Source organism: Salvia splendens, chromosome 8 (assembly GCF_004379255.2).
Source record: "Salvia splendens isolate huo1 chromosome 8, SspV2, whole genome shotgun sequence".
Taxonomy (NCBI): Eukaryota; Viridiplantae; Streptophyta; class Magnoliopsida; order Lamiales; family Lamiaceae; genus Salvia; species Salvia splendens.
The window spans coordinates 17,696,624-17,720,580 of NC_056039.1; the positions used below are offsets into that span (position 1 = coordinate 17,696,624).

General features: G+C 43.7%; 1 protein-coding gene across 1 annotated transcript; it reads left to right on the top strand.

Moving 5' to 3' along the window:
- Positions 1-11,837: 11,837 nt before the first annotated feature.
- Positions 11,838-13,307, top strand: LOC121745861. The gene has a single exon (XM_042139806.1). It carries the CDS (start codon positions 11,838-11,840, stop codon positions 13,305-13,307), a length of 1,470 nt encoding a protein of 489 aa, XP_041995740.1.
- The last annotated feature ends 10,650 nt before the right edge of the window (positions 13,308-23,957 follow it).

The window sequence follows — 23,957 nt, forward strand, 5'->3', positions numbered from 1 at the left end:
AATTTCTGAGATAGTTTAGGCACATAGAGGCAGTTAGGAATAAGAACATTGGGAAAAATTTCTATGGTTCCCGCCCCTTCTACTGGTGTTACTCCTCCACTTGCCGTTTTTATGTGTGACTTAGGGGTCTTATGAATTTCTAAAAAATCATTCCTGTCGTATGACATAGTGTCGGTTGCCCCACAGTCGAAAGTCCATCTCGTATCATTAACGGTATCACAATCCTGGGCCTTAAAAGCACATGATAAATTTTCTAGGGGTGCAAATGAGTTTCTGCAAATAATAGGGTCGGTTCTGCAATTATCAATAATTCAGGGGCTGGTTTGACTACACTTATCATAATGGGGTCTTTTTTCTGAATATCCAAAATATTTGGGCTGAATTGAAGAATAAGAGTTACTAGGGTTAGGGCTGCATTCGATCCCCAACCCTTTACCTGTTTCTCCGCCTCCGTCTAATCTGAGCGAAGCCACCATGGCTTCTGCCGTCTTCACCCCACTACCACCGTCGCCGCGCCTGCCGCCGTCGGTTGGGAGACCGCCATTAGCCGGTCCTTTCTCTTGGAACCTGGTCGTTTCTCGGCCTCCTTCGTTCTGGTTTCTCCCTCCGCTTTCGGTTCCAATGGCGACTTTCGCCTTTCCGGTCTTTTCCTCTTCCCACCACTCCGGATATCCCACCAATTGGAAGCACGTCTCCTTTGTGTGTTTGTGCATTCCACAGTGTGAACACCAGAGCTTGGACTTGTCTGGTTTGCCGTTTCCCCGGCGGTTGGCGGCGGAGCGCGACGAAGGTGGCTGACCCCTGTTCTGTGGTTGCGGCGGACGGTATTCTCGAGCTCCAAATCCGAATCCGACTCCCCCCGATGATGTCTCGTTTCCGACCGCAACAGAGGTTGAATCGGACGCCGGTGACATGACTTTAAGTCGAGCTGCCTCCCGTTTCACCCATCCGTACGCGACGTCGGCTGAGGGGTAAGGTTCTTCCTTGAGGATTTCGCGTCGGATCCAATCGTATTTCTCATTGAGCTCGGTGAGAAATTTAAATAGCCTCAGTTCCGATTTGATTTCTCTGTATTGTTCTACTCCCTTATCGCAACAATTGACTATTTTATGCGAGCACCGATCGATGTCGATCCAGAGGCCGTGTAGTCGGCTCCAGTATGCTTCCAGCGTTGAGTCCCCTTATACTATCTTGCTTGCTTTGTCCCGCAGGTCGTATATCAAATACGAATCCGATGAACTCGCGAATGTTACCGCGAGTGTATCCCATAGCGACTTTGATGTCTGATGATGTGCGAAGTCAGCTATGAGATTGGTCTCCATGTTGTCGATAATCCAGGAAAAGACTATTAAGTCTATTTCCTCCCAATCGGTGAATCCGATTTCGCCTGGTTTTGGTGGAGATGGTACTCCGGAAAAATGGCGGTAGACTCCTCGGCCGCCAATAGACACCTTCATCAATCGTGCCCATAGTGAATAATTTGAGTTGTTCAACTTGAAGGCTATGGTAACACTCTTGCTTGATCTAATCTTATCGGCAATTTCGATTTGGGGTTTTTCTGGTTTGTCGTCTGCCATTTTCAGGTTTCAGGTTTGGGCAGATTCTGTCTTCTCGCCTTTTCGGTCGAGAGAGGTATGGTTTCGGGCGATGATGATAATTTTCTGAGCCTAACCTGCTCGGATGCCATGTAGAATTGTGTAATTGTAGGTTATATTATTCACAATGAATTAGTACATCATATGTAGACCTAGGGAGTATTATACATGGTAAGATTTTCCCCAATCAAATCTCCCTAATTTATTGTCTAAATATCTCGTTCAATCTTCTCCTGATTTGATGTAATCTCCTTCATTTCTTGCATGATACTCTCCAATCTCCAACAATCATGATATTACCAAATTCTTAAGCAAAACACCTTTTTTTATCCTAAACTTATTTCAATTCCATTCACAACAAACGTAATCTAATCAACATTTATTTTTATCCTAAACTTATTTTTGTACTCCTCTTGTGGGATTAAACTATTGCACAGTTGTTAGCAATATAATCAGTAAAAATAAAAGCCAAAGATATGAAAGCAATGTCATAATCTATGACGCATATTGCTCCCAACATGTTTATACACTAAAAAGCAACCAATCCAATAATTACTCCATATATATGTGTGAGTTGGTCAAGCAGCAGCGAGGTTAATGCCTAAGGCCAAAGGTGTCAGGTTCGAGTCAATGTGGCTCTTCAGCCTGATTGACCATCGGAAGAACTAGGTAGTGCGAAGATGAATCGCACAGGAAAACATCCATTATACCACAAAGTCCTTGTGGTAGGATGATTCAACTCAATTTCTAGCCATTCTCAGTATCTTCGCGCCCAGAGGAAGGTGCGCTAAGCCAGCCCTTATATTTGTAACCTGCCGTTGCTCGTATGTCTCTGGTCTCTCAATTCGCTCGGCACCTTCACATGCAATGACATTCTTTGCCTCTTGCCCAAATAATAATTTCTCAAGCAGCATCCTCTCACGAAACTAAATATCAAAGTGCATGATTATATTGGTTTTTTGGGCTCAAACAAGCTTACGTTCAGGAGTCAATGTCGGACTTCAAATTACAGCTGAGATGATGCTCGAAATATAGTTTTAGCCAACAAACTGCGTAACTATCTTGGCAAAAAAAAACTAGGTACAATCTCTCATGTTCCTCCTCATCACACATGAAACCACTCAAAATGAGGTCACAATATTCTCCATCACAAAACTCTTGAGAGAGAGAAAACTCGAGCCATACATGGTCATAGGGGATGCCTCATGATCTGGTCCCATTAAGATCTCATAGTCAAGAGTTTTCGTCTTATTGGAGTAGTAAAATAGCTTGCCATCCTCCCATTCTTTGATTGGCCGAACATGAACAAAATAAGCAAGTCTATCAATTTCAGGGATGAGAAATTCCTTTGTCCAAGATTCGTCATCTTCGTTCATCAACCAGATTATAACGCACCCATCCATTGAAATATCGCTTGCACAGAGGCAATCCCTCAACACAGTAAGTCTCCTACCAAATAGAAATCCTGTATCGAGAGGAGGTGGTGCAGAGAAGGTGCTAGAAAGCCTTCTGAATGAAGATCTCCGTTCAGAGATACCCCTTCAAGGTCTTCACATAACCTGAGCAGGCTACCAAATGGAACTTTTCTCCACGATCCGGTTCCAACGGTGTATACTTGGCACTCATTTGTGCACTCCTCTTTGGACTCCTCTTCTAGGGGTGTTTCAACGTAAATCCTAAACACCTTATATTGGCCGGTCATTCTGCTCACTCCAAATCCAAAAGTCTCCCTGTCAATCCGATCATTTGAGAAGTTTTGTCGAGGACAAGGTAGCTTAATATAGTCACATGTGATTGGATTGGAAGGATAAGATTATCATGATCAATGTCACATAGAAAGATCAAACCATTAGCTGAACTAATAATTGGCTCATCAAAGGGGAGGTTGAAGCTGAAGACTCCATCCAGAGGATACTCCTCATCAAAGTCGAGCTCATCGGCAATTTCAATGACATCGTATGACTTTGAGTATGTTTGAAAAGCAAGGCCCAGGACTGATCTAGACATATGTGAATTTACAAACTCAGGGGTAGCAAGAAGAATAAGCCACGGATTACAAACACGAGTCTCGAGACGATATTTACTACGATATCTGACGGTAGATATTCGAACATATCTTCGCCCGTTTTGCCTCTCTCGACGTGATAACACTCCTTGATCATTACCAAAAAGGAAAACAGAGCAGCATCAAAATATTATTATGATCAAAGTGGCACACTTGCAAGAGTAATTTACAACATCAAAATGTAAGTCCTTCATGTTCCAAATCCTAATATATTACAAAACTGAATTTAGGCATAATCCCTAATTCACATTAAAAATTGCAGAAACCAAAGTACAAATTGTGTAATACTGAATCGGTTTTAGGTTATATATATACAAAAAATTGCAGCAACAAAACATAAAATTACAAATACTAATGATAGGATTAAAAAATTGAATATAAGCCTAAAACCCTAACGCATTCTTCATCAAATTAACTATGGCCTAAAAATAAGATCTACCATGGATGCTATATTCTTAAAATAAGAATCAATATACTGCGAAATCCAGAAAACAAAGGCATAGTAGCTAGGAAATGAGCTAGAAACAGAGAGATAGTAAGCGGTGGAGTGTAAAATATGAAAGCTCACTGTAATTATTCACCTTTTGGGGGAATGAAGTTATTAATGATACATCATCTTCATCCTACAGCACAGCTCCATGCAGACAACCGTGCACCTCACCTCATTTACACTCAAGCTCTCGGCTATGCATTGTGAAGAGAAGTTAATTAGTTAGTTAGTTAGTTGACAGCTGGATGTTTCAGTTAGTTAGTTATGCTTATTAGTTGTCAGCTTCATATAGCTCCATGCACCGAATATATAAGGTGTAGTGTACTCTTTGTTAATCATTGAATAAAGTTTTCATCATTCTCTCTGATGGGGTACGGACTAAACAAGCCCAATAGCAGTGACGGCCCATCAGCCCAAAGCCCAAGGAAGAGTATCAGATCGGCATTACCAAAGAGTTCGGCCCCAGCCTACAGCTCGGTAAAAGCCAACCAATCAGTTCGGCATTACCAAAGAGTTCGGCCCCAGCCTACAGCTCGGTAAAAGCCGACCAATCAAGCTCTACTCTCAGATCGGCAAAAGCTGCTCGGCAATAGTTCAGCAGTTCGGTCTCAGTATTCGACCGAACTGGGAGATAGTGGACCCATGCAGGATCTCATGACCACTACACGATCTATTTAGTGGTGTCAAATCATGCAGGATCTCATGCGGGATAAGCGGACCAAACAAAGAGGTAGTGGACCCATGCAGGATCTCCATGACCTCCACGACATCCACAACCATCATTAGTGGTGATGCAAGCCACGATCTTAGTTCAATGTATAAATAGAACTTAGATCAGATAGAAAAGGGGGAAGTTCTAAAGAAGTTCTCTAGAGATCAAAGATCAAATAACAAATCTGTATTGTAAGCTGTAGAAAACAGATCAAGCAATACAACTCTGCCCTCTTTTCTTCCCGTGGACGTAGATTTACCTCAGTAAATCGAACCACGTAAATCTCTGTGTCGTGATCTGTATTTTCCTGCATTCATCACCATCAAAAACTCGCCCAACCATCACTGGCGCCGTCTGTGGGAAACAGAGAACCAAATTTGTGATAAAGCGAATTTTTGACCCTTTTTCCACCCCAAAAAAATGCATACCAGATCACACACTACCCGTAATACCGTTCATGAAAACCATGAGGAAGCTAGTCCAACCCGCAGGTCCGGAAAACAGCCTCGGGAGACAGCTACTTCTAGTTTTCACGATGAAGGAACAAGCCGCTCAAAAGGTCCACACACCGAGTCTTCCCAGCAGCCTGATTTGAATGAGGCTGTCAAGCTGTTCTTGGCTGAGAAGCAGGATGAGTTCTTAGCCTTCCTGCAAAAGAGCCAACAGCCGAAGACGAAAACGGTGGATTCTCCCTCCTCCTCCAGACATGAAAGTCACTACCGCAGTAGTGCCGTGTCTTCCAGGAAGAAGAATCCTCCACCCCGACATGTTCCTGTCCCTCCTCGGTGCCGAAATCACAGGAGATCTCCATCTCCTCCATACCGAAGAGATGTCGGGTTCGCCATGTACGGAGCATTGAAGACTCCGTTCTCGGACGATATCACCCGAACTTCCCTTCCACAGAACTACCGAACTCCGTCGATGACTTATGACGGGTTGGTGGATCCTCATGACTTCCTGGGACGCTATCAGTATAATATGGCGAACCAGGGTCTCAATGAGGTCCATATGTGCAAGCTGTTCCCCGAGCTGCTTATCGGGAACGCGAGAAGGTGGTTCGATAGCCTCCCCCAAAGAAGCATTAGATCTTACCGAGATCTAATGGATGCCTTCCACAGGAGGTTCTTTCAGAAAGCGGAAGCCCGAAGCACTTCGGCTCAGCTGCTTTCTATACGTCAAGGTCGTGACGAAAAGATCATCGACTTTATGGCAAGATTCCACAAGGAATACCTACAAGTAGATGATCTCAATGATCTACTTGTCATTTCGGCATTCCAAAATGGAATCCTGCCCGGAGCTCTCTACAGAAAGCTCGTGGAATGCAGTCCGCAAACAGCTCAAGAGATGTGGGACATTGCGGACCAGTTTTCTCGTGCCGATGAGGCAGACCGTCGAAAACGGTCTTTAGACAGCTCATCTAGAGAAGACAAAAAGAAGCCCGATCATAGCGATCAGAGGCTTCCTCGCCGAACTCCTTCCCCACTAAAGGAGGGATAGCGGTCATCCGAGGTGATCAAAAAAGAGCAAGAGTGTTTGCAGATTGCGCTTAAAAGTGCCGAGCAATCAGATCGGCACCATCAAGCATAGCAATCACAGCAGCCGGAGTCAGAGGCAGGCGAAATGACCGAAGTCACATCGGAGCCGAACTCGATGGTGTACGGCACTGAAGCCGTGATTCCGGTTGAGATCGGCGTACCCAGTCCCCGAACTCTAAATTTCTCCTCAGAAATGAATGATGACGGACTGAGAGCCGAACTAGATCTTGCCGAAGAAAGAAGAGAATTGGCCTGCATAAAAGCAGCCAAGTACAAGGAGCAAGTAGCCCGGTATTATAACCAAAGGGTGAAAAAGCTGCAATTTCAAGTGGGAGATCTCGTCTTGAGAAACAACGAAGTAAGCCGAGCAGAAAAGCTGGGCAAACTCGAACCCACATGGGAAGGTCCGTATCGGGTGTCAGAAGTCCTCGGCAAAGGGTCTTGCAAATTGACTCACATGTCAGGAGAACAAGCACCCCGAACATGGTACATTTCCAACCTCATGAAGTTCCATTTGTAAGAGACAGTCCGGTCAGTCAGTCTTGTGTCTAGTTCGGTCCTAGGGGTATGTGCTTTCTTTGTTTTTTACTTGCGTTTTGTTTGTCTATATGCGTTTTGTTTGTCTAGGTGTGTTTTGTCTATGTGCGTGTCGTCTCTTACAAATGTTGCTGAGGTATCTTGTTCTTCGAAGGCTGATCCCCTTTTTAGAACATATATAAGCCTACGATTGTGAGTCCAAGCTTCTAAAGAGGATACAAGACCACAATTCGGCTTAAGAAACAAGCAGTTCGTCTGAAACGAACTGCAACAATAAGCCTACGATTGTGAGTCCAAGCTTCTAAAGAGGATACAAGACCACAATTCGGCTTAAGAAACAAGCAGTTCGTCTGAAACGAACTGCAACAATAAGCCTACGATTGTGAGTCCAAGCTTCTGAAGAAGATACAAGACCACAATTCGGCTTAAAAAACAAGCAATTCGTCTGAAACGAACTGCAACAAATGGATAGTCCGATCCACGCGATAAAACTCGCCGAATTAGGACAAGGGAAAGTCCGATCCAAGCGATAAAACTCGCCAAATTAGGACACAAGCTTAGTCCGGTCAAAGATGTTTATTTCATCAGACCAAAGACGAGTCCGGTCAAAGAAGTTTATTTCATAAGACCAAGGACCAAGTCCGGTCAAAGAAGTTTACTTCATAAGACCGAGGACAAGTACGATGAAATTTTTTCGCTAAGCTGTAAATACACAGTGTTAGAAGCGAAAACAAAATTTCATTTTTCAAATCTTGTTCGGCACACAACTCCGCTACCCTACGAGATGGCGTTACGCTATTACAAAGGACTATTCTACTGTCCAGGGTTGCTAAAGTTGAGCCATCTATTCACAAAATCCTCGTGAAGCTGAGTTCGGGCGTTCCAGGCAGCTGCAGAATAAGCAGGTCGACGAGATGCTCTAATCGACCTGCCACCTCTTCTCTGAGCCCGGGAAGCCCTAGCACCTCGGCGGCGAAGAGTCTCTTCACGAAGCATTTGCCGATCTTGCTCACTCATAACCACAGCTCCTCTGCGAACTTCAGTCCGTCCTCGACTTGACGTCTCTGGTTGTCCCTGAGTTCGTTGTTGACTTGGAGTAGGGTTTTGAGCAAGTGAATCAGAGGTTTGAGCTGGAGTACTAGCATCTGTTGGCGGGAAATGCCTGAGGAATCTCTCAATTAAGGGACGCCGGAAAAGAACTATGTCGTACTGAGAAGCCCAGCGCCGCAATGATTTCACGACTTGTTGGCAAGCCGAGCTCTCCAGCGCATTGTTCCTCCGGAGTACATGATATTCCTCCCACAGTTCGTCAACTCGTTCCTGAACTTCAGAGATGGTCATTCCCCCACGCCTGCAGATGAAATCCTCATACGCAGTCCTCTCAGCAACGGCAGTGTTCAGCTCGGCCTCCAGATCCTTCTTTTCGGACTCTAAGTCCTTATTGTCGGCCTCCAGCTTCACTGAACGAGCCAAGAGTTCGTCATTCTTCACCTGGTCAGCTATGGCTCTTTTCTCAGCTTCGTCTAAAGCCGAAGAGTACAGCCGCTTCCAGTGAAGTACCTCCAGCTCCTTAAGAGTTCAGAATATAGAGCAGCTATGTCAGTTCGGCATTTCAGATTACTGAGCAGGTAGTAAACCACAACAGGAGTAAAAGAGAGTACGAAAGGCTATACGAAGACACAAGAGCAGAAAGAAGAATTTTTTCATTCATAAGAAAAAAAATTTTCTACACAAGGGCTTCAAGGCCGTTTTACAAGAAGGAAGAAACTAAACTAAGAGAAGGTAGACGAAATCATACTCCGCCAGCTTCGTCTCCGCCTTCTCGGTGAGGTTCAGCTTCCTTCTCCTTGTCTGCTTCAGCTTCAGCCTCGGCCTCCCTGCTCTCCCCAGCCTGCTCGGCGCCGCCGTAGCCGATCTGCTGCGCCTCCTGCTCGGCCTGCTCATCGCCGGTCTGCCGCTTATGCTGCTCGGTCTCACCCTCTCCATGCAAAATTGGAGCGGGTGAAACTGACCCTATGGAGGCAAAGATAGCCTCCATGTTCTCATCGCGGTCAGCTCGGCAACTACGAACTTGGTCTGCAGAAAGCAGGACCGAGGACGAAGCAAGCTCCTCAAGCACCGGCAGACTCTGAAGCCGAGCTGCTATCTCTCGGCCGTACAGCGGCAGGATGACTTCGGGACCCTGCTCGGCTTTATCGGTCATCAGTTTCAGCAGATCACCGACAAAGGCTGAAAATTGGTTGCTCAGAAAGAGTTTCTCCGCGAAAGCACGGAGAACCTCCCCTTGGGCAACCACGGCGGCAGCATCCCTCCGTTTCGTCTGCTCTCGCTGGATGACGAGCTGGTTTTTGGCAAACTGAGCTTCATCTTGGGCCGAAATCCTAGCAGCTCTGGCTTTCTCAAAGTTTGCCTCAGCCTGCTCGGCCCGGTGACAAGCAGCCGCCAACTTCCTCTGCATCTCAGCATAGTCGTTGGACGCTTTAGAGAGTTCAACGGCGACGAGCTTGGAGAGCATATCGTTCCTCTGAAAATGGAAAAAGCAAAAAGTCAACAAAGGGGCCACAAAAAATACAGGAAAAAAGCAAGGCCAGAAAATCAAGAAGAGAATTCACCTCGGCGAAGTCCGTGGGCCATGCAAAAGGCTCACAGACATTTTCCGAAGGGGGCCCCATGACGATGTCTCTCTCCGACGCTCTTGGGGGCTTCTGGGCCTTCCCCTTCCCCTTTGCCGAAGTCGACTCCGGCTTCTTCGGATCCGAAGAGGTTTTTTGCCTCTTCGGAGTCCTCTCGGCATCAGACGCCGAGCTGGTGGTTTTCGGCCTCTCCGGCTCCTTGGACTCCAAAGATTTGCGGCTCAGCTTATTCAATATGTTCACTACCGAAAAACAAGGAAACAAGGTTAGTTTTCGCCGCTAAAGCAGTAAGGCATAAAAAAGAAATCCTCACCCTCAGTCTCTTCGTCCGAAGACGAGATATTGAACACGAGGTCGCCCTTGACGAGCTCAGTTTCCGAGTATTGTTTCCTAATCATAGGAATCTTATTGAGCTCGCCCTCGAGCTCGGCCAACGGTTCTAACCGAGGATGGGGAATCACGGACTTCGGCCCTCTCCAAGGAAAGCCCGGAGCCGAAGTCCTATTATAAAAAAAGAAACGGTTTTGCCATTTCGGCCACTTGGTTTTGCAGAAGGCCCTAAAAGGCTGTAAGGGGATCAAGTAAAACCAAGATCCCTTCCTTTTAAACTGGAAAAAATTAAGGATTGCCCGCAGAGACAGATCCTTATCTAGCCTACGGAGTTCGGCAGCAAAAGCCGACAAGTGCCTCCAAGAATTCGGAGTCACCTGACCTAAAGGGAGTTGAAAAAAATCAAGAAGCTCTACAAAAGTTGGGGGAAGAGGGAAACGAAGCCCGCATTCTAAGCAGGCTTCGTAAACGGTGGCATAACCCTCCGGCGGGTCGTTAGCCCTATGATCATCGTCGGGAACCACCGCCTTCCCCCCGGGAAGAAGATATTTTTCGTGTAGAGATATCACGGTGTCCTTACTCAAGACGCTGTGAAAGTATTCTACAGTCTTCTCCCCGGACTCTTTCCGGCTAGAAGACCCCTTGCCCCCTTTCCTACCGCTACCCAACTCAGAAGAAGAAGAAGAAGACATGGTTCTTACTCTTTGCAAAATCTGAAGAAATTCTGAAGAAATTCTTGAAAGCGGAAGGAAATTTTTACGCAAAAGAGACAGAGTGCAGAAGAAGCAATAGCAAAAGTATTCAAAGGATGAAGAAAGGGCGTATTTATCAGATTCGGAGAAGATTTCAAAATCATCGCACCGTTTCGAATCCCACCTTTTTAGGATTCAACGGCCGGATTTTACTGTCGCATTTAATGCAGTCACGCGCAAGGCACGTCCCCTGACGTCAGCCTCCCCCGTACCTTTATCCAGAATGCCGAAGTGACTCGCTTCGCCGAAGTGATTCACTTCGCTTTTCGGGGGGGGTAGTGATGGGGTACGGACTAAACAAGCCCAATAGCAGTGACGGCCCATCAGCCCAAAGCCCAAGGAAGAGTATCAGATCGGCATTACCAAAGAGTTCGGCCCCAGCCTACAGCTCGGTAAAAGCCAACCAATCAGTTCGGCATTACCAAAGAGTTCGGCCCCAGCCTACAGCTCGGTAAAAGCCGACCAATCAAGCTCTACTCTCAGATCGGCAAAAGCTGCTCGGCAATAGTTCAGCAGTTCGGTCTCAGTATTCGACCGAACTGGGAGATAGTGGACCCATGCAGGATCTCATGACCACTACACGATCTATTTAGTGGTGTCAAATCATGCAGGATCTCATGCGGGATAAGCGGACCAAACAAAGAGGTAGTGGACCCATGCAGGATCTCCATGACCTCCACGACATCCACAACCATCATTAGTGGTGATGCAAGCCACGATCTTAGTTCAATGTATAAATAGAACTTAGATCAGATAGAAAAGGGGGAAGTTCTAAAGAAGTTCTCTAGAGATCAAAGATCAAATAACAAATCTGTATTGTAAGCTGTAGAAAACAGATCAAGCAATACAACTCTGCCCTCTTTTCTTCCCGTGGACGTAGATTTACCTCAGTAAATCGAACCACGTAAATCTCTGTGTCGTGATCTGTATTTTCCTGCATTCATCACCATCAAAAACTCGCCCAACCATCACTCTCAATATTATCTTCTCCATATTCTCTGCATTCATGAAGTTGATCTCCGTGAGTTTGTTATGGTATCAGTGACAAAATGCTTCCGCCTCCTTGATCTTCTCTAGATCATCTTCAGCTCCTTCGATCTCCTTCTCTGATCTACTCAAATTTCTTCTCCAAAACTCCATCATCTCCAGATCTCTCTTTTATCTCCAGATCTCATCTTCTGATTTCCAATGGCTAATCGAAACCGAGTTGTTCCACTCCCATCCGAGGACACATTCAGTCCATACTTCCTTCATCCGAGCGATAATCCAGGAATCACTCTCGTTCAACAACAACTCACTGGATCAAACTATGCAGCTTGGAGCAGAGCGTTCAGCACTGCTCTCATTGCCAAAAATAAGCTTGTTTTTGTCGATGGATCCATCCTCCGGCCAGCTCGTGATGATCTCCTTTATCAGCCATGGATCCGTTGCAACAACATGGTGATTTCATGGCTCCGCAACTCTATCTCCTCACAAATTTTCTCCAGCATCATGTACCTTGATGATGCTTATGCGATCTGGTTCGATTTGAAAGAGCGCTTCTCCATTGCTGATTCTGCTCGGATCTATCAACTTCGCCAACAACTCATGTCTCTTTCTCAAGGATCTTCGGATGTTACCTCTTACTTCACCAATCTTCGTATACTTTGGAATGGATACAGAAATTCTCAGCCTACTTCTTGGTGCACATGTACTAGATGCACCTGTGACTATGCATCAAAATGGAACCAGCATAAGGAGAATGAATGCACTATGCAATTCCTCATTGGCTTGAATGCCTCTTTTTCTCAACTTAGATCTCATATTCTCTCAATGATTCCTCTACCTTCTCTATCTAAGGTCTTCTCATTGGTGATTCAGGAAGAAAGACAGAGATCAATCGATGGAAATAACACATCATCCTTTGCTCTTACTCGAGCTCCAGTCACAAGTGAATTGCCTTTTGCAAATGCAGCTTCATCCTTTAGTAGAGGCTATAATAAGTTTCTCTGCTCTCACTGTGGAAGAACCAATCATCCGATCGAAAAGTGCTTCATCCTTCATGGTTTTCCACCTGGATTTGGCAGAGGAAAGGGGAAATATCCACCAGCATCTGGCTTTGCAAAACCTTCACAGAATTCTGGTTTTGCTGGGAATCACAACACTCATCAGCAACGATCTATTAATTTTGTTGAAGACACTGCTGATCTACCAAGTTTGGATCAATATAAACAGCTCATTAGCCTCTTGCAGAGCCATAAACTCCAAAATCCCTCTCCTCCAGCCACTGCTCCAGCCACTGACTCACCTGCTCAGCCATCTACTCATGCCTCATCCAATTTTTCTGGTACAATTTTCTTCTTTCCTTCCATTAATTCTATTTCTTCATCATGTTCTACCTCATCTACCTGGATCCTAGATACAGGAGCTACTCACCATGTATTCTATGACCAATCCTTGTTCAACTCCACCTTACCCATAGCAAATGCTTCTGTAAACCTCCCTAATGGCAACACAGCTCCTGTCACTCATCTAGGTACTGTGAAGCTTACTCCCCTAATCACTCTATCTCCAGTTCTACATGTTCCCTCCTTCTCATTCAACCTTATCTCAGTTAGTGTTGTCACTCATAATTCAGCTTGCATTGTCACTTTTACTCACAATAACTTCCAAATTTAGGAAGCTTCACTGGGGACAGTGATTGGGAAGGGTAACCGAGTTGGAAATCTATACATTTTTTAGTTTTCAGAATCATTATGTTATAACACTGATTCATCTCTAGCTTGTTCCAGAGATAGTGTTGCATCTTCTCTATTTCTGCTTCTGTAAACTCAATTGTAAGCCTTGATACTTGGCATAAACGTTTGGGCCATCCTTCATTCAATAAAATGAAATTGTTATCCAACATCTTATCTCCATCCAACTCACATCTTACTACTTGTCAGATATGTCCAATTGCTAAACAAAAGAAACTCTCTTTTCCCATATCTACACACACTTCATCTGACATCTTTGATAAGATTCATTGTGATGTATGGGGACCTTTTTCTACCCCTACACACGATGGTTTCAAGTATTTCCTGACCATTGTTGATGATTTCTCCCGTTTTGTTTGGACATTCCTTCTCATACATAAATCTGAGGTTCAACCTGTCTTCACACAGTTTTTCTCTACTGTCCACACTTAGTTTTCCAAGAAGATTAAGGTCTTGAGAAGTGACAATGCACCTGAATTTAACCTTCATTCCCTCCTCTCAGCCTATGGAACAATAGCTCAACATTCTTGTGTTGAAACCCCACAACAAAATGCTAGAGTTGAGAGGAAACATCAACATCTTCTCAATGTAGCCCGCAGCCTCTTATTCCAATCTCATCTATCCATTTCTTTTTGGGGAGAGTGCATCCTCACAGCCTCTTTTCTCATTAACAGAACCCCCTCTTCTGTCTTACCAAATCAAATCACTCCCTTCCAGGCTCTCTTCTCAAAGCCTCCCTCATATACTCATCTCAAAGTCTTTGGATGTCTTTGTTTTGCATCCACTTTGGACAAAAGTAAAAACAAATTCTCTCCCAAAGCCATAAAATGCATTTTTATTGGATATCCATCTGGCTACAGAGGCTACAAAGTCATGAACATAGACACTCATGAGATCTTCATAAGTAGAAATGTTTCATTTCATGAAACTGACTTTCCTTTATCCTCTCAGCCTCAGTCAGTGTTTCCCCCTGATATCCCACACTCTCAACACATATCTCCTTCTGAAACTGATATTTCTCCACCTACTCTCATATCAAATGATCCAAGCTCTTCCACATCAACTCACTCAAAATCTGGCAGACAAATCAAAATACCATCTCATCTCACAGATTATCTATGTAACTCAGTCACTTCTTCTTCCAAATATCCCATCTCAGATTACTTTTCTCTATCCAAACTATCCAAACCATATCTCAACTTCATCAGCCTCCTTTCTGTTCTTACTGAACCCTCTACATACAAAAAAGCCTCCCAATGCCCAGAATGGGCTATGGCAATGCAAGATGAGCTACAAACTTTGATTAGAACCAATACTTGGTTAATCACATATCTACCTCCAGGCAAGATACCTATTTCTTGCAAATGGGTGTACAAGATCAAATTTAAAGCTGATGCCACTATTGAGATATACAAGGCACGTTTGGTTGCCAAAGGCTTCACTCAACAAGCTGGTATTGACTATCATGATACCTTCTCACCGGTTGCTAAATTGACTACAGTTAAGTTGATGCTTTCTCTTGCAGCCATAAAAGGTTGGTCTTTGGCCCATCTTGATATCAATAATGCCTTTTTGTATGGGGATTTGGATGAAGAAATCTACATGACTCTACCCCATGGATTGGTTATCTCAGATCCTCCACCCGGGTCTGGTCAGCTTGTTTGCAGGTTGAAAAAATCATTATGTGGCCTTAAATAACCCTCCAGACAATGGTATCTCAAATTCTCTCAAGTCTTAGCTGGTTTTGGTCTGATTCAATCTGCATCGAATCATTCTTTCTTCTTCAAACACTCTTCAGATGGGAAATTTTTTGGTTTTGTCATTTATATTGATGATATTCTGGTGGCTAGCAGTGAGGACTCCATGATTTCTGACTTCAAAGCTTTTCTTGCCAATCATTTTAAGTTCAAGGATCTTGGTAAACCGAAGTACTTCCTTGGTATTGAGATAGCAAGGAATGGAACTGGAATCTTTGTCTCTCAACACAAGTATGCACTTGATCTTGTTACTGATGTTGGCTTACTCGGTTGTAAACTAGCCTCTACACCCATGGATTCCACCATACAGCTGCAGATGGATGCAGGAGACCCTCTCCCTGATCCCACAGTTTATAGAAGACTTATTGGACGCCTTGTATATCTCTGCATCACAAGACGTGACATCACCTTTGATGTTAATAAGCTCAGTCAGTTCTTGTCTAAACCATGCACAGATCACCTTCTTGCTGCTGAAAGAGTTCTCAAGTATTTGAAGGGCACAATAGGTCATGGTTTATTCTATTCTTCTCTGGCAGATCCTTCATTAAGCATCTTCTCTGATGCTGATTGGGCTGGATGCCCGGATACTAGAAGATCCATTTCTGGTTTCTGTCTATTTTTGGGCACCTCTCTGATTTCGTGGAGATCCAAGAAACAACACACGGTTTCTAGATCTTTAGCTGAAGCTGAATATAGATCAATGGCCCTTGCTTGCTGTGAAGTGGTGTGGATCATCGCATTGCTAAAAGATTTTGCTATAGACATTAAGAAGCCGGTTCCACTCTATTGTGATAGTCAAGCGGCTGTGCACATCAGCACCAATTCTGTATTTCATGAACGGACAAAACACATAGAAATCGTTTGCCACACCGTTCGAGACAAGATTATTGCAGGTGTGATCAAAACGGTTCATGTTCCCATCAACCTCCAACTTGCTGATATCTTCACTAAACCGCTAGCCACTACCCCTTTTAACACATTGTTGTTCAAGATGGACTTCAAGAGTCTATATAGTTCATCTTGAGGGGGCCTATTAATGATACATCATCTTCATCCTACAACTGCAGCTCCATGCAGACAACCGTGCACCTCACCTCATCTACACTCAAGCTCTCGGCTATGCATTGTGAAGAGAAGTTAATTAGTTAGTTAGTTAGTTAGTTGACAGTTGGATGTTTCAGTTAGTTAGTTATGCTTATTAGTTGTTAGCTTCATATAGCTTCATGCACCGAATATATAAGGTGTAGTGTACTCTTTGTTAATCATTGAATAAAGTTTTCATCATTCTCTCAATATTATCTTCTCCATATTCTCTGCATTCATGAAGTTGATCTCCATGAGTTTGTAAGAAGTGGAGACGGTGGATCTTGAGAGCGCCGCCGCCGCAATCGTCGAAATCAGAAAACTAGTCACAATTTTTGCGCCAAATGCCAAAGGTTCATAAATTGCTAAAGTACTGAACAAAAATTGTTAAAATTCTGATCAATACTCCCTCGTCAATAATTTAAATTCCCACTTACTTAAGATTGAGTTTTAAAAAATATAAAAAATTATTGAAATATAGGTTTATTTTTATATATTTGTACTAATTTTATAGTAGAATGTGACTAGGAGAGCGCAACTGGATAAGAATTGAATGGGACATATGATGATATTAATATTAATACTAATTAAATTTACAGTTTTAATTTTTTTCTTTTTTATTTTAATTCTTCCTCCGTCCCATTGAAGATGACCCACTTTTCTTTATAATTCGTCTCATCTAAAATGACTCATTATTAAAAATAAAAATCTATTTATCTCTATTTTATTCTCTCTTATTTTTTTCTCTCCATCTAACACATAAAATAAAACTACATAAAATCTCGTATCACCCAAGAAAGGGGTATCTTCCTTGGGATGTAGGGAATACTTTATTTAAACTCTTAAAATTTGAAACTAAAGGAGAAAGCATGTAAAAGATTTGAGAGTATATAACTAAAAATATAAAGAAAGAAGGATGTACCGTTAATGGATCGTTGCCTTTCAGATTTAATACTTTATCTGATTAATTAATGGAATTTATATGATGTAAAATTTGTATAGTTAAAAATCAGTAAATGACTTATTCTTGCCTATATAATGAAATCAATGGGGTGAATTATTGAATCATCCCACCCTCTCAGAATTTCAACATGTTATTTCAACATGTTCAAGATACTAAAGAAGGATGTACCGCTAATGTTTCTGTAATTAGCAATTATTTTGTAGTTATTTGCTACTTATGGCTGCGACTTCTGATTGCGTAAGGATAATAGGGTTCATGTCGTAAATTTTTCCTGAAAAATTCTCAACTTTTGAGGTTGAACTGTAGGTAAAGATTATTAGCGGAAGTTGTGCCCTAATATTTTGGGCAATACTTTATTCTTTTTGTCATTTATGGTGGGTCTGAAGCAAGTAGCTTTTGATGTTTACAAGCATCGGGATTATGATATGACAAAGCCCTTACATGTGTTTGAAGTGAAGAGCGATGATATATATTTTGCATACGATCACTCCCGGTCATCTTTATAGAAATATATTTGGTAGTAGCTTTAATCAGATTGTATTTTTATAATTCAATTACTCATCTACATTATAGTGCTTATTTGAATGCACAATAACGAGAATTTGTCTACAGCATTACTAATGATTAATTTATATTCCAATTTATCGTTCTTTCACATATGAATACTCCAACATTTATTTTCTTTCATGCTAATTTTAAAATGTTCAATGGAATTTAAAGTGTTAAAAAGTGTATTTTACTCGTACAATTACTTCGCCTTCTTAATAAAGAAACAAAGAAGATGAAAAAGATTGCAAAAAATGAATTCTTGTCGTTTCAATTTGACAGCAGAATGAAGTTTTCAATTTTCTTCAATATCTCTTATTTTATCAATTTATATTAAAATTCGTGTAGTTTTAAAAGTGTCGATTTTTAAGAGACGGATGAAATACCATCTTCATAAAATAATCAATTATTATCACAATTTGATATTTTCATCAATTATATCATTGATTTGGATTTTAGGAAATTGCGTATGACCCAAAACTGAAATACATTAACTTAATCTTATTATATTCCATATTTTTCAGACTTAAATCCATAACTTCTTGAATGATATACATAAATAATCTATCTTCCCATTAAAGATGACTAACTTTCCTTTTTGATTTGTTCCAATTAAGATGACCAATTACTAAAAATGTAAAGAGCTTTATTTCTATTTTATTCACTTTATTTAACGCATAAAATAAAATTGTATAAAATCTCGTGCCGCTCAAGAAATGGGTCATCTTCCTTGGAACGGAGAGAATACATAAAAAGTTGTGGATTTAAGCTTTTACTTTGTACAAACCTTTTTTTTCAAAATTTAGATAAATGAAACAATTGAGAAAAATGTCAATAATATTATGATATAATTGATTTTTTCAGTTGTGGAATTAACCAAAAATTGACCAAACTTGATACTCCCTCCGTCCTAACTTAAGAGTCCTAATTAGTTCGAGCACGGGTTTGAAGAAAGGTAAAGAAAAGTGGGCTGAATAAATTAGTGGAATATGAGTCCCACTTATATATATTACTTTTATAATAAAATGTGAGTATAATAAGTTGATGGAATATGAGGCCTACTACTATTATGGTAAAAGTGAAATAAGACTCTTAAGTTGGGACGGACGGAAATGACAAAATAAAACTCTTAAGTTGGGACGAAGGGTGTAACAAACCGAAATTTCGTAAATTTTAAAAGTGGTTAAAAAAATGCGTTAGAAGTGTATACTTAAATGAAATTAGAGGTTTCGGTGAATAAAAATGTGTGTCGGATTAGTAGGAAATAAATTGATTAGAAATGTGTTTGTTTTAGTTTTAGAATACAAAATCTAAGTTGTGGGGGGTTTTTGATTTTTGTAAATAAAAGAAAAAAAATTAAATAAAGATTAATACAAGAAAAAGAAAAAAGAGAATTGAAGAAATTGAAAAATGGAATGAGATTTTGATCTCCACTCCCGCTTACGGAACATTCTACACTCCCCCACTCCTTTCAATTCACACATAGACACACACTGCCATCTTCATACACACAAGGTGACTCGTACACACACACACACACTCCCGCTGTCAAATCCGTCTCCGGCAACCGGTGACCGCTGCCCTCCGCCAATCACCGTACTGTATTGATGGGGTACGAACTAAACCCTAATGGCAAGCCCAATAACAGTGACGGCCCATCAGCCCAGAGCCCAAGAAAGAGTATCTGTTCGGCATCAAAGAGTTCGGCACGACCAAAGAGTTCGGCACGACCAAAGAGTTCGGACTCAGCCTACAGCTCGGTAAAAGCCGACCAGTCAAGCTCTCCTCTCAGATCGGCAAGAGCTGATCGGTAAAGTCCAGCAGTTCGGTCTCAGCATTCGACCGAACTAGGAGTTGGTGGACTCACGAAAGGCCTCCACGACCTCCACTATACCCACGATCTTTTTAGTGGTATGAAGCAGTTATTGAGCAGTTATTGCTCACCCACGATCTTGTTAGTGGGGCTGCAAACCACGATCCTAGTTCAATGTATAAATAGAACTTAGATCTGATAGAAAAGGGTTAAGCTCTCTAGAGATAAAATAGCATATAGCAAGTCTGTATTGTAAGCTGTATTTTCGCAGATCAAGCAATACAAACCTGCCCTCATTTCTCCCCGTGGACGTAGATTTACCTCAGTAAATCGAACCACGTAAATTCATTGTGTCATAATTCTCTACCAGCATTTACTAACATCAATAATTCGCGGATCCATCACTGGCGCCGTCTGTGGGAAGCAGAGAACAAAATTTGTGATAAAGCGAATTTTTGATCCATTTTTTCCACCCAAAAAATGCATACCAGATCGCAGAATACCCGTATTCCAGCCCGTGAGAACCAGGAGGAAGCCAATCCATCCCATAGGTCGGGAAAACAGCCTAGGGATAAATCCACCACCAGTTCTCATGGCGAAGGAACAAGCCGCTCCAAAAATCGTCCCACTGAGTCTTCCCAGCAGCCCGATTTGAATGAGGCTGTTAAGCAGTTTTTGGCTGAAAAGCAGGAGGAATTCTTAACCTTCCTGCGAAAAAGCCAAAAGCAGCCGGAGACGAAAACGACGGATTCTCCTTCTCCATCCGCACAAGAAAGTCACTACCGCAGTAGTGTCGCATCTCCCAGGAGAAAGAATCCTCAACCCCGACATATTCCAGCTCCTCCTCGGTACCGGAATCACAGGAGAACTCAATCTCCTCCATACCGACGAGATATCGGATTCGCCGTGTACGGAGCACTGAAGACTCCGTTCTCGGACGACATCACCCGAACTCCCCTACCACAGAACTACCGAACTCCGTCGATGACTTACGACGGGCTCGTGGACCCTCACGATTTCTTGGGGCGCTATCAATATAACATGGCGAACCAGGGTCTCAACGAGGTCCACATGTGCAAGCTGTTTCCCGAGCTGCTCATCGGGAACGCGAGAAGGTGGTTCGATAGCCTCCCCCAGGGCAGCATCAGATCTTACCGAGATCTAATGGATGCCTTCCACAGGAGGTTCTTTCAGAAAGCGGAAGCCCGAATCACTTCGGCTCAGCTGCTTTCCATTCGTCAAGGTCGCGACGAAAAAATTAGCGACTTTATGACAAGATTCCACAAGGAATGCCTGCAAGTAGACGATCTCAACGATCTGCTTGTCATCTCGGCATTCCAAAATGGAATCCTGCCCGGAGCTCTCTACAGGAAGCTCGTTGAGTGCGGTCCGCAGACAGCTCAGGAAATGTGGGACATTGCGGACCAGTACTCCCGGGCCGATGAGGCAGACCGTCGTAAACGGTCGTTAGACAGCTCATCGTCCCGAGGAGACAGAAGGAAGCCCGATCATAGCGATCAGGGGCATCCTCGCCGGACTCCATTTGAAAGAATTCAAAGGGCTCCGGTGCAAGACAGATTGGGACCTCGTCTCAATCCCGAGAAGCCGCCCGCTCAGTTCGTACCGCTGAACAAGCCGAGGGCGGAAATTTTCGAACTGCACTCTGACCTATTCGAAAAGCCAAAGCGGATGACGAAATCAGCCGCGCGCCGACCACAGGATAACTACTGCTCCTACCATCAAGACCACGGTCACGATACTGAGGAGTGCAGAAACTTGGCTGCAGGTATCGATGTTCTTGTGAAGGCAGGGACATTGAAAAAATACCGAAGTAAGCAGCCAAAGAAGAATAAAAAGCAGAGTGGTGCGAACTGCGCCCCTCAGGATCCGAAAAGGCAGCCGGATCCCGAAGACGATGACGAGCCGCAATATGATGGAGTAATCCAGACTATTGACGCGCTCCCTGCCGGGAAGACCAAGTCGTCCCTAAAGTCAGAACGCAGAGGCTACAATCGAGAGGAGCCAACGCATAAAAGGCTGAAGCAGGACGAAGTGATTACGTTCTCGGCTGCTGATCCCGTCCCGGCCATCTCTCCTCACCAAGACGCCATTGTCATCCAAGCCGGAGTGGCAAACAAACTGATCCACAGGGTGTTTGTGGATACAGGAGCGTCGGTTAGCATTCTTTTTAAAGAGTGCTTCGACAAACTAGAAGTGGACCCAGCTCGGCTCAGTCCGGCTCCGCTTCCCCTGAAGAGCTTCACCCAGGAGGACACCCGCCCTGAAGGTATTATCAGCCTTCCGATCACGGTGGGGAAAGCGCCTACTAGCTCCAGTACGATGATTGAGTTTTTCGTGGTGAAAGCTCGGTCCCCGTACAACGTCATCCTGGGAAGAGACTGGCTCAACACAGTTCGGGCCGTTTGCTCCACCTATCACCTCACCATCAAGATCCCCACTAAAGGAGGGATAGCGGTCATCCGAGGTGACCAAAAGAGAGCAAAGGAATGTCTGCAAATTGCGCTTAGAAGTGCCGAGCAGTCAGATCGGCACCACCAAGCATAGCAATCACAGCAGCCGGAGTCAGAGGCGATGACCGAAGTCATACCGGAGCCGAACTCGATGACAGTTCAGCTGTACGAAGACGATCCATCCCGAACGGTTAAGATCGGCTTCGCGGGAACGCCCCTACTTCGGGAAAAAACCATCCAGCTCCTCAAGGAGTATAAAGACGTCTTTGCATGGTCTCCGTTGGACATGACCGGAGTGCCCCCCGAGGTAATCACTCATCGGTTAAATATTGATCCTTCAGTCCGGCCGATAAAACAGAAGCAAAGACTCTTTGCGGCAGAACGAAATCAAGTCATCCATGACGAAGTCCGTCAATTATTGAAGGCGGATGTGTTATTCGAAGTGAAGTACCCTTCGTGGGTAGCCAATCCTGTCATGATCAAGAAAAAGGAAGGAGGATGGCGGATGTGCATAGATTTCACCGATCTAAATAAGCACTGTCCCAAAGATTGCTATCCCCTTCCGAACATAGATAAAAAAGTAGAAGCTTTGATAGGCTTTGAAATTTTTTGTTTTCTTGATCTGTACAAAGGATACCATCAAGTTTTAATGGATGAGATTGACGCTTCAAAAAACGGCCTTCATTACTGATTTCGGCATTTTCGCTTATAAAAAGATGCCATTCGGTTTAAAGAATGCCGGAGCCACTTATCAAAGGATGGTAGACAAGCTTTTTCGGCACCTGATTGGAAAGGAGGTCGAAGTGTATGTTGACGATATAGTCGTCAAAAGCAAAAGCACTTCGGAGTACGAGCACAACCTCAAGTCCACTCTCAACGTGCTCAAGAAAGCCAACCTCAAACTTAATCCCCAAAAGTGTACCTTTTTGGTAGATTCGGGAAAGTTTCTGGGTTGTTGGGTTTCAAAGGACGGACTCAAGGCAAACCCCTCAAAAGTTCAAGTCGTTCAAAACATGGCAATGCCGAAGTCCATACATGACGTGCAAAGGCTAACCGGATGCCTAGCCGCACTGAATCGATTCCTTTCTCAAGCAGCCGAAAAGCAACTGCCGTTCTTCACGGTGTTGAAAAAGGCACCAAAGTTCGAGTGGGGAGCCGAGCAGAAAAAGGCCTTTGACGAGCTCAAAAGTTATCTAGCCGAGCTTCCTATGCTCTCTGCTCCAACCGAAGCCGAAGTAATATTCTTATACTTAGCGGCATCGGATCAAACCATCAGCGCGGTGCTTGTACGAGAAGAAGGCCTAAAGCAGCTTCCCATCTACTTTACAAGCCGAGCATTAAGAGGTCCAGAAACAAGGTATCAACCACTGGAAAAGATTGCTCTGGCATTAGTAAATGCAGCAAGGAGACTGCGGCCATACTTCTATGCTCACAAGGTATGCGTCTTAACTGATCTGCCACTTCGGCAAGTGTTGACCAAACCGGAAGCATCAGGCAGAATCGCCAAGTGGGCTATAGAGTTGGGAGAGCACACAATTGAATATCTACCTCGGAAAGCCATCAAGGGACAAGCCTTGGCAGATTTTCTTGCAGAAGCAAAGTTCGATCAAGCAAGTCCTGTTATTGCCGAACAGAAGAATTCTGCCAATGCCGAACTAGCACAGCCCTTGGAATCCGAAGTAGAACCGCCGGACTGTTGGAGCGGATTCGTAGATGGAGCTTCAAACAAGATGGGAAGTGGAGCTGGTATTCTACTTGTCGCTCCCGACGGACACGAGGTAACCTACTCACTTCGGTTCCTATTCCCCACTACTAATAATGAAGCCGAGTACGAAGCCCTCCTGGCCGGACTCCAGTTAGCGCAAAGTCTGCTCGTCAAATCTCTCAAAGTCCATTGTGATTCACAAGTCATAGTAAATCACATGTTGGGTACAAGTGA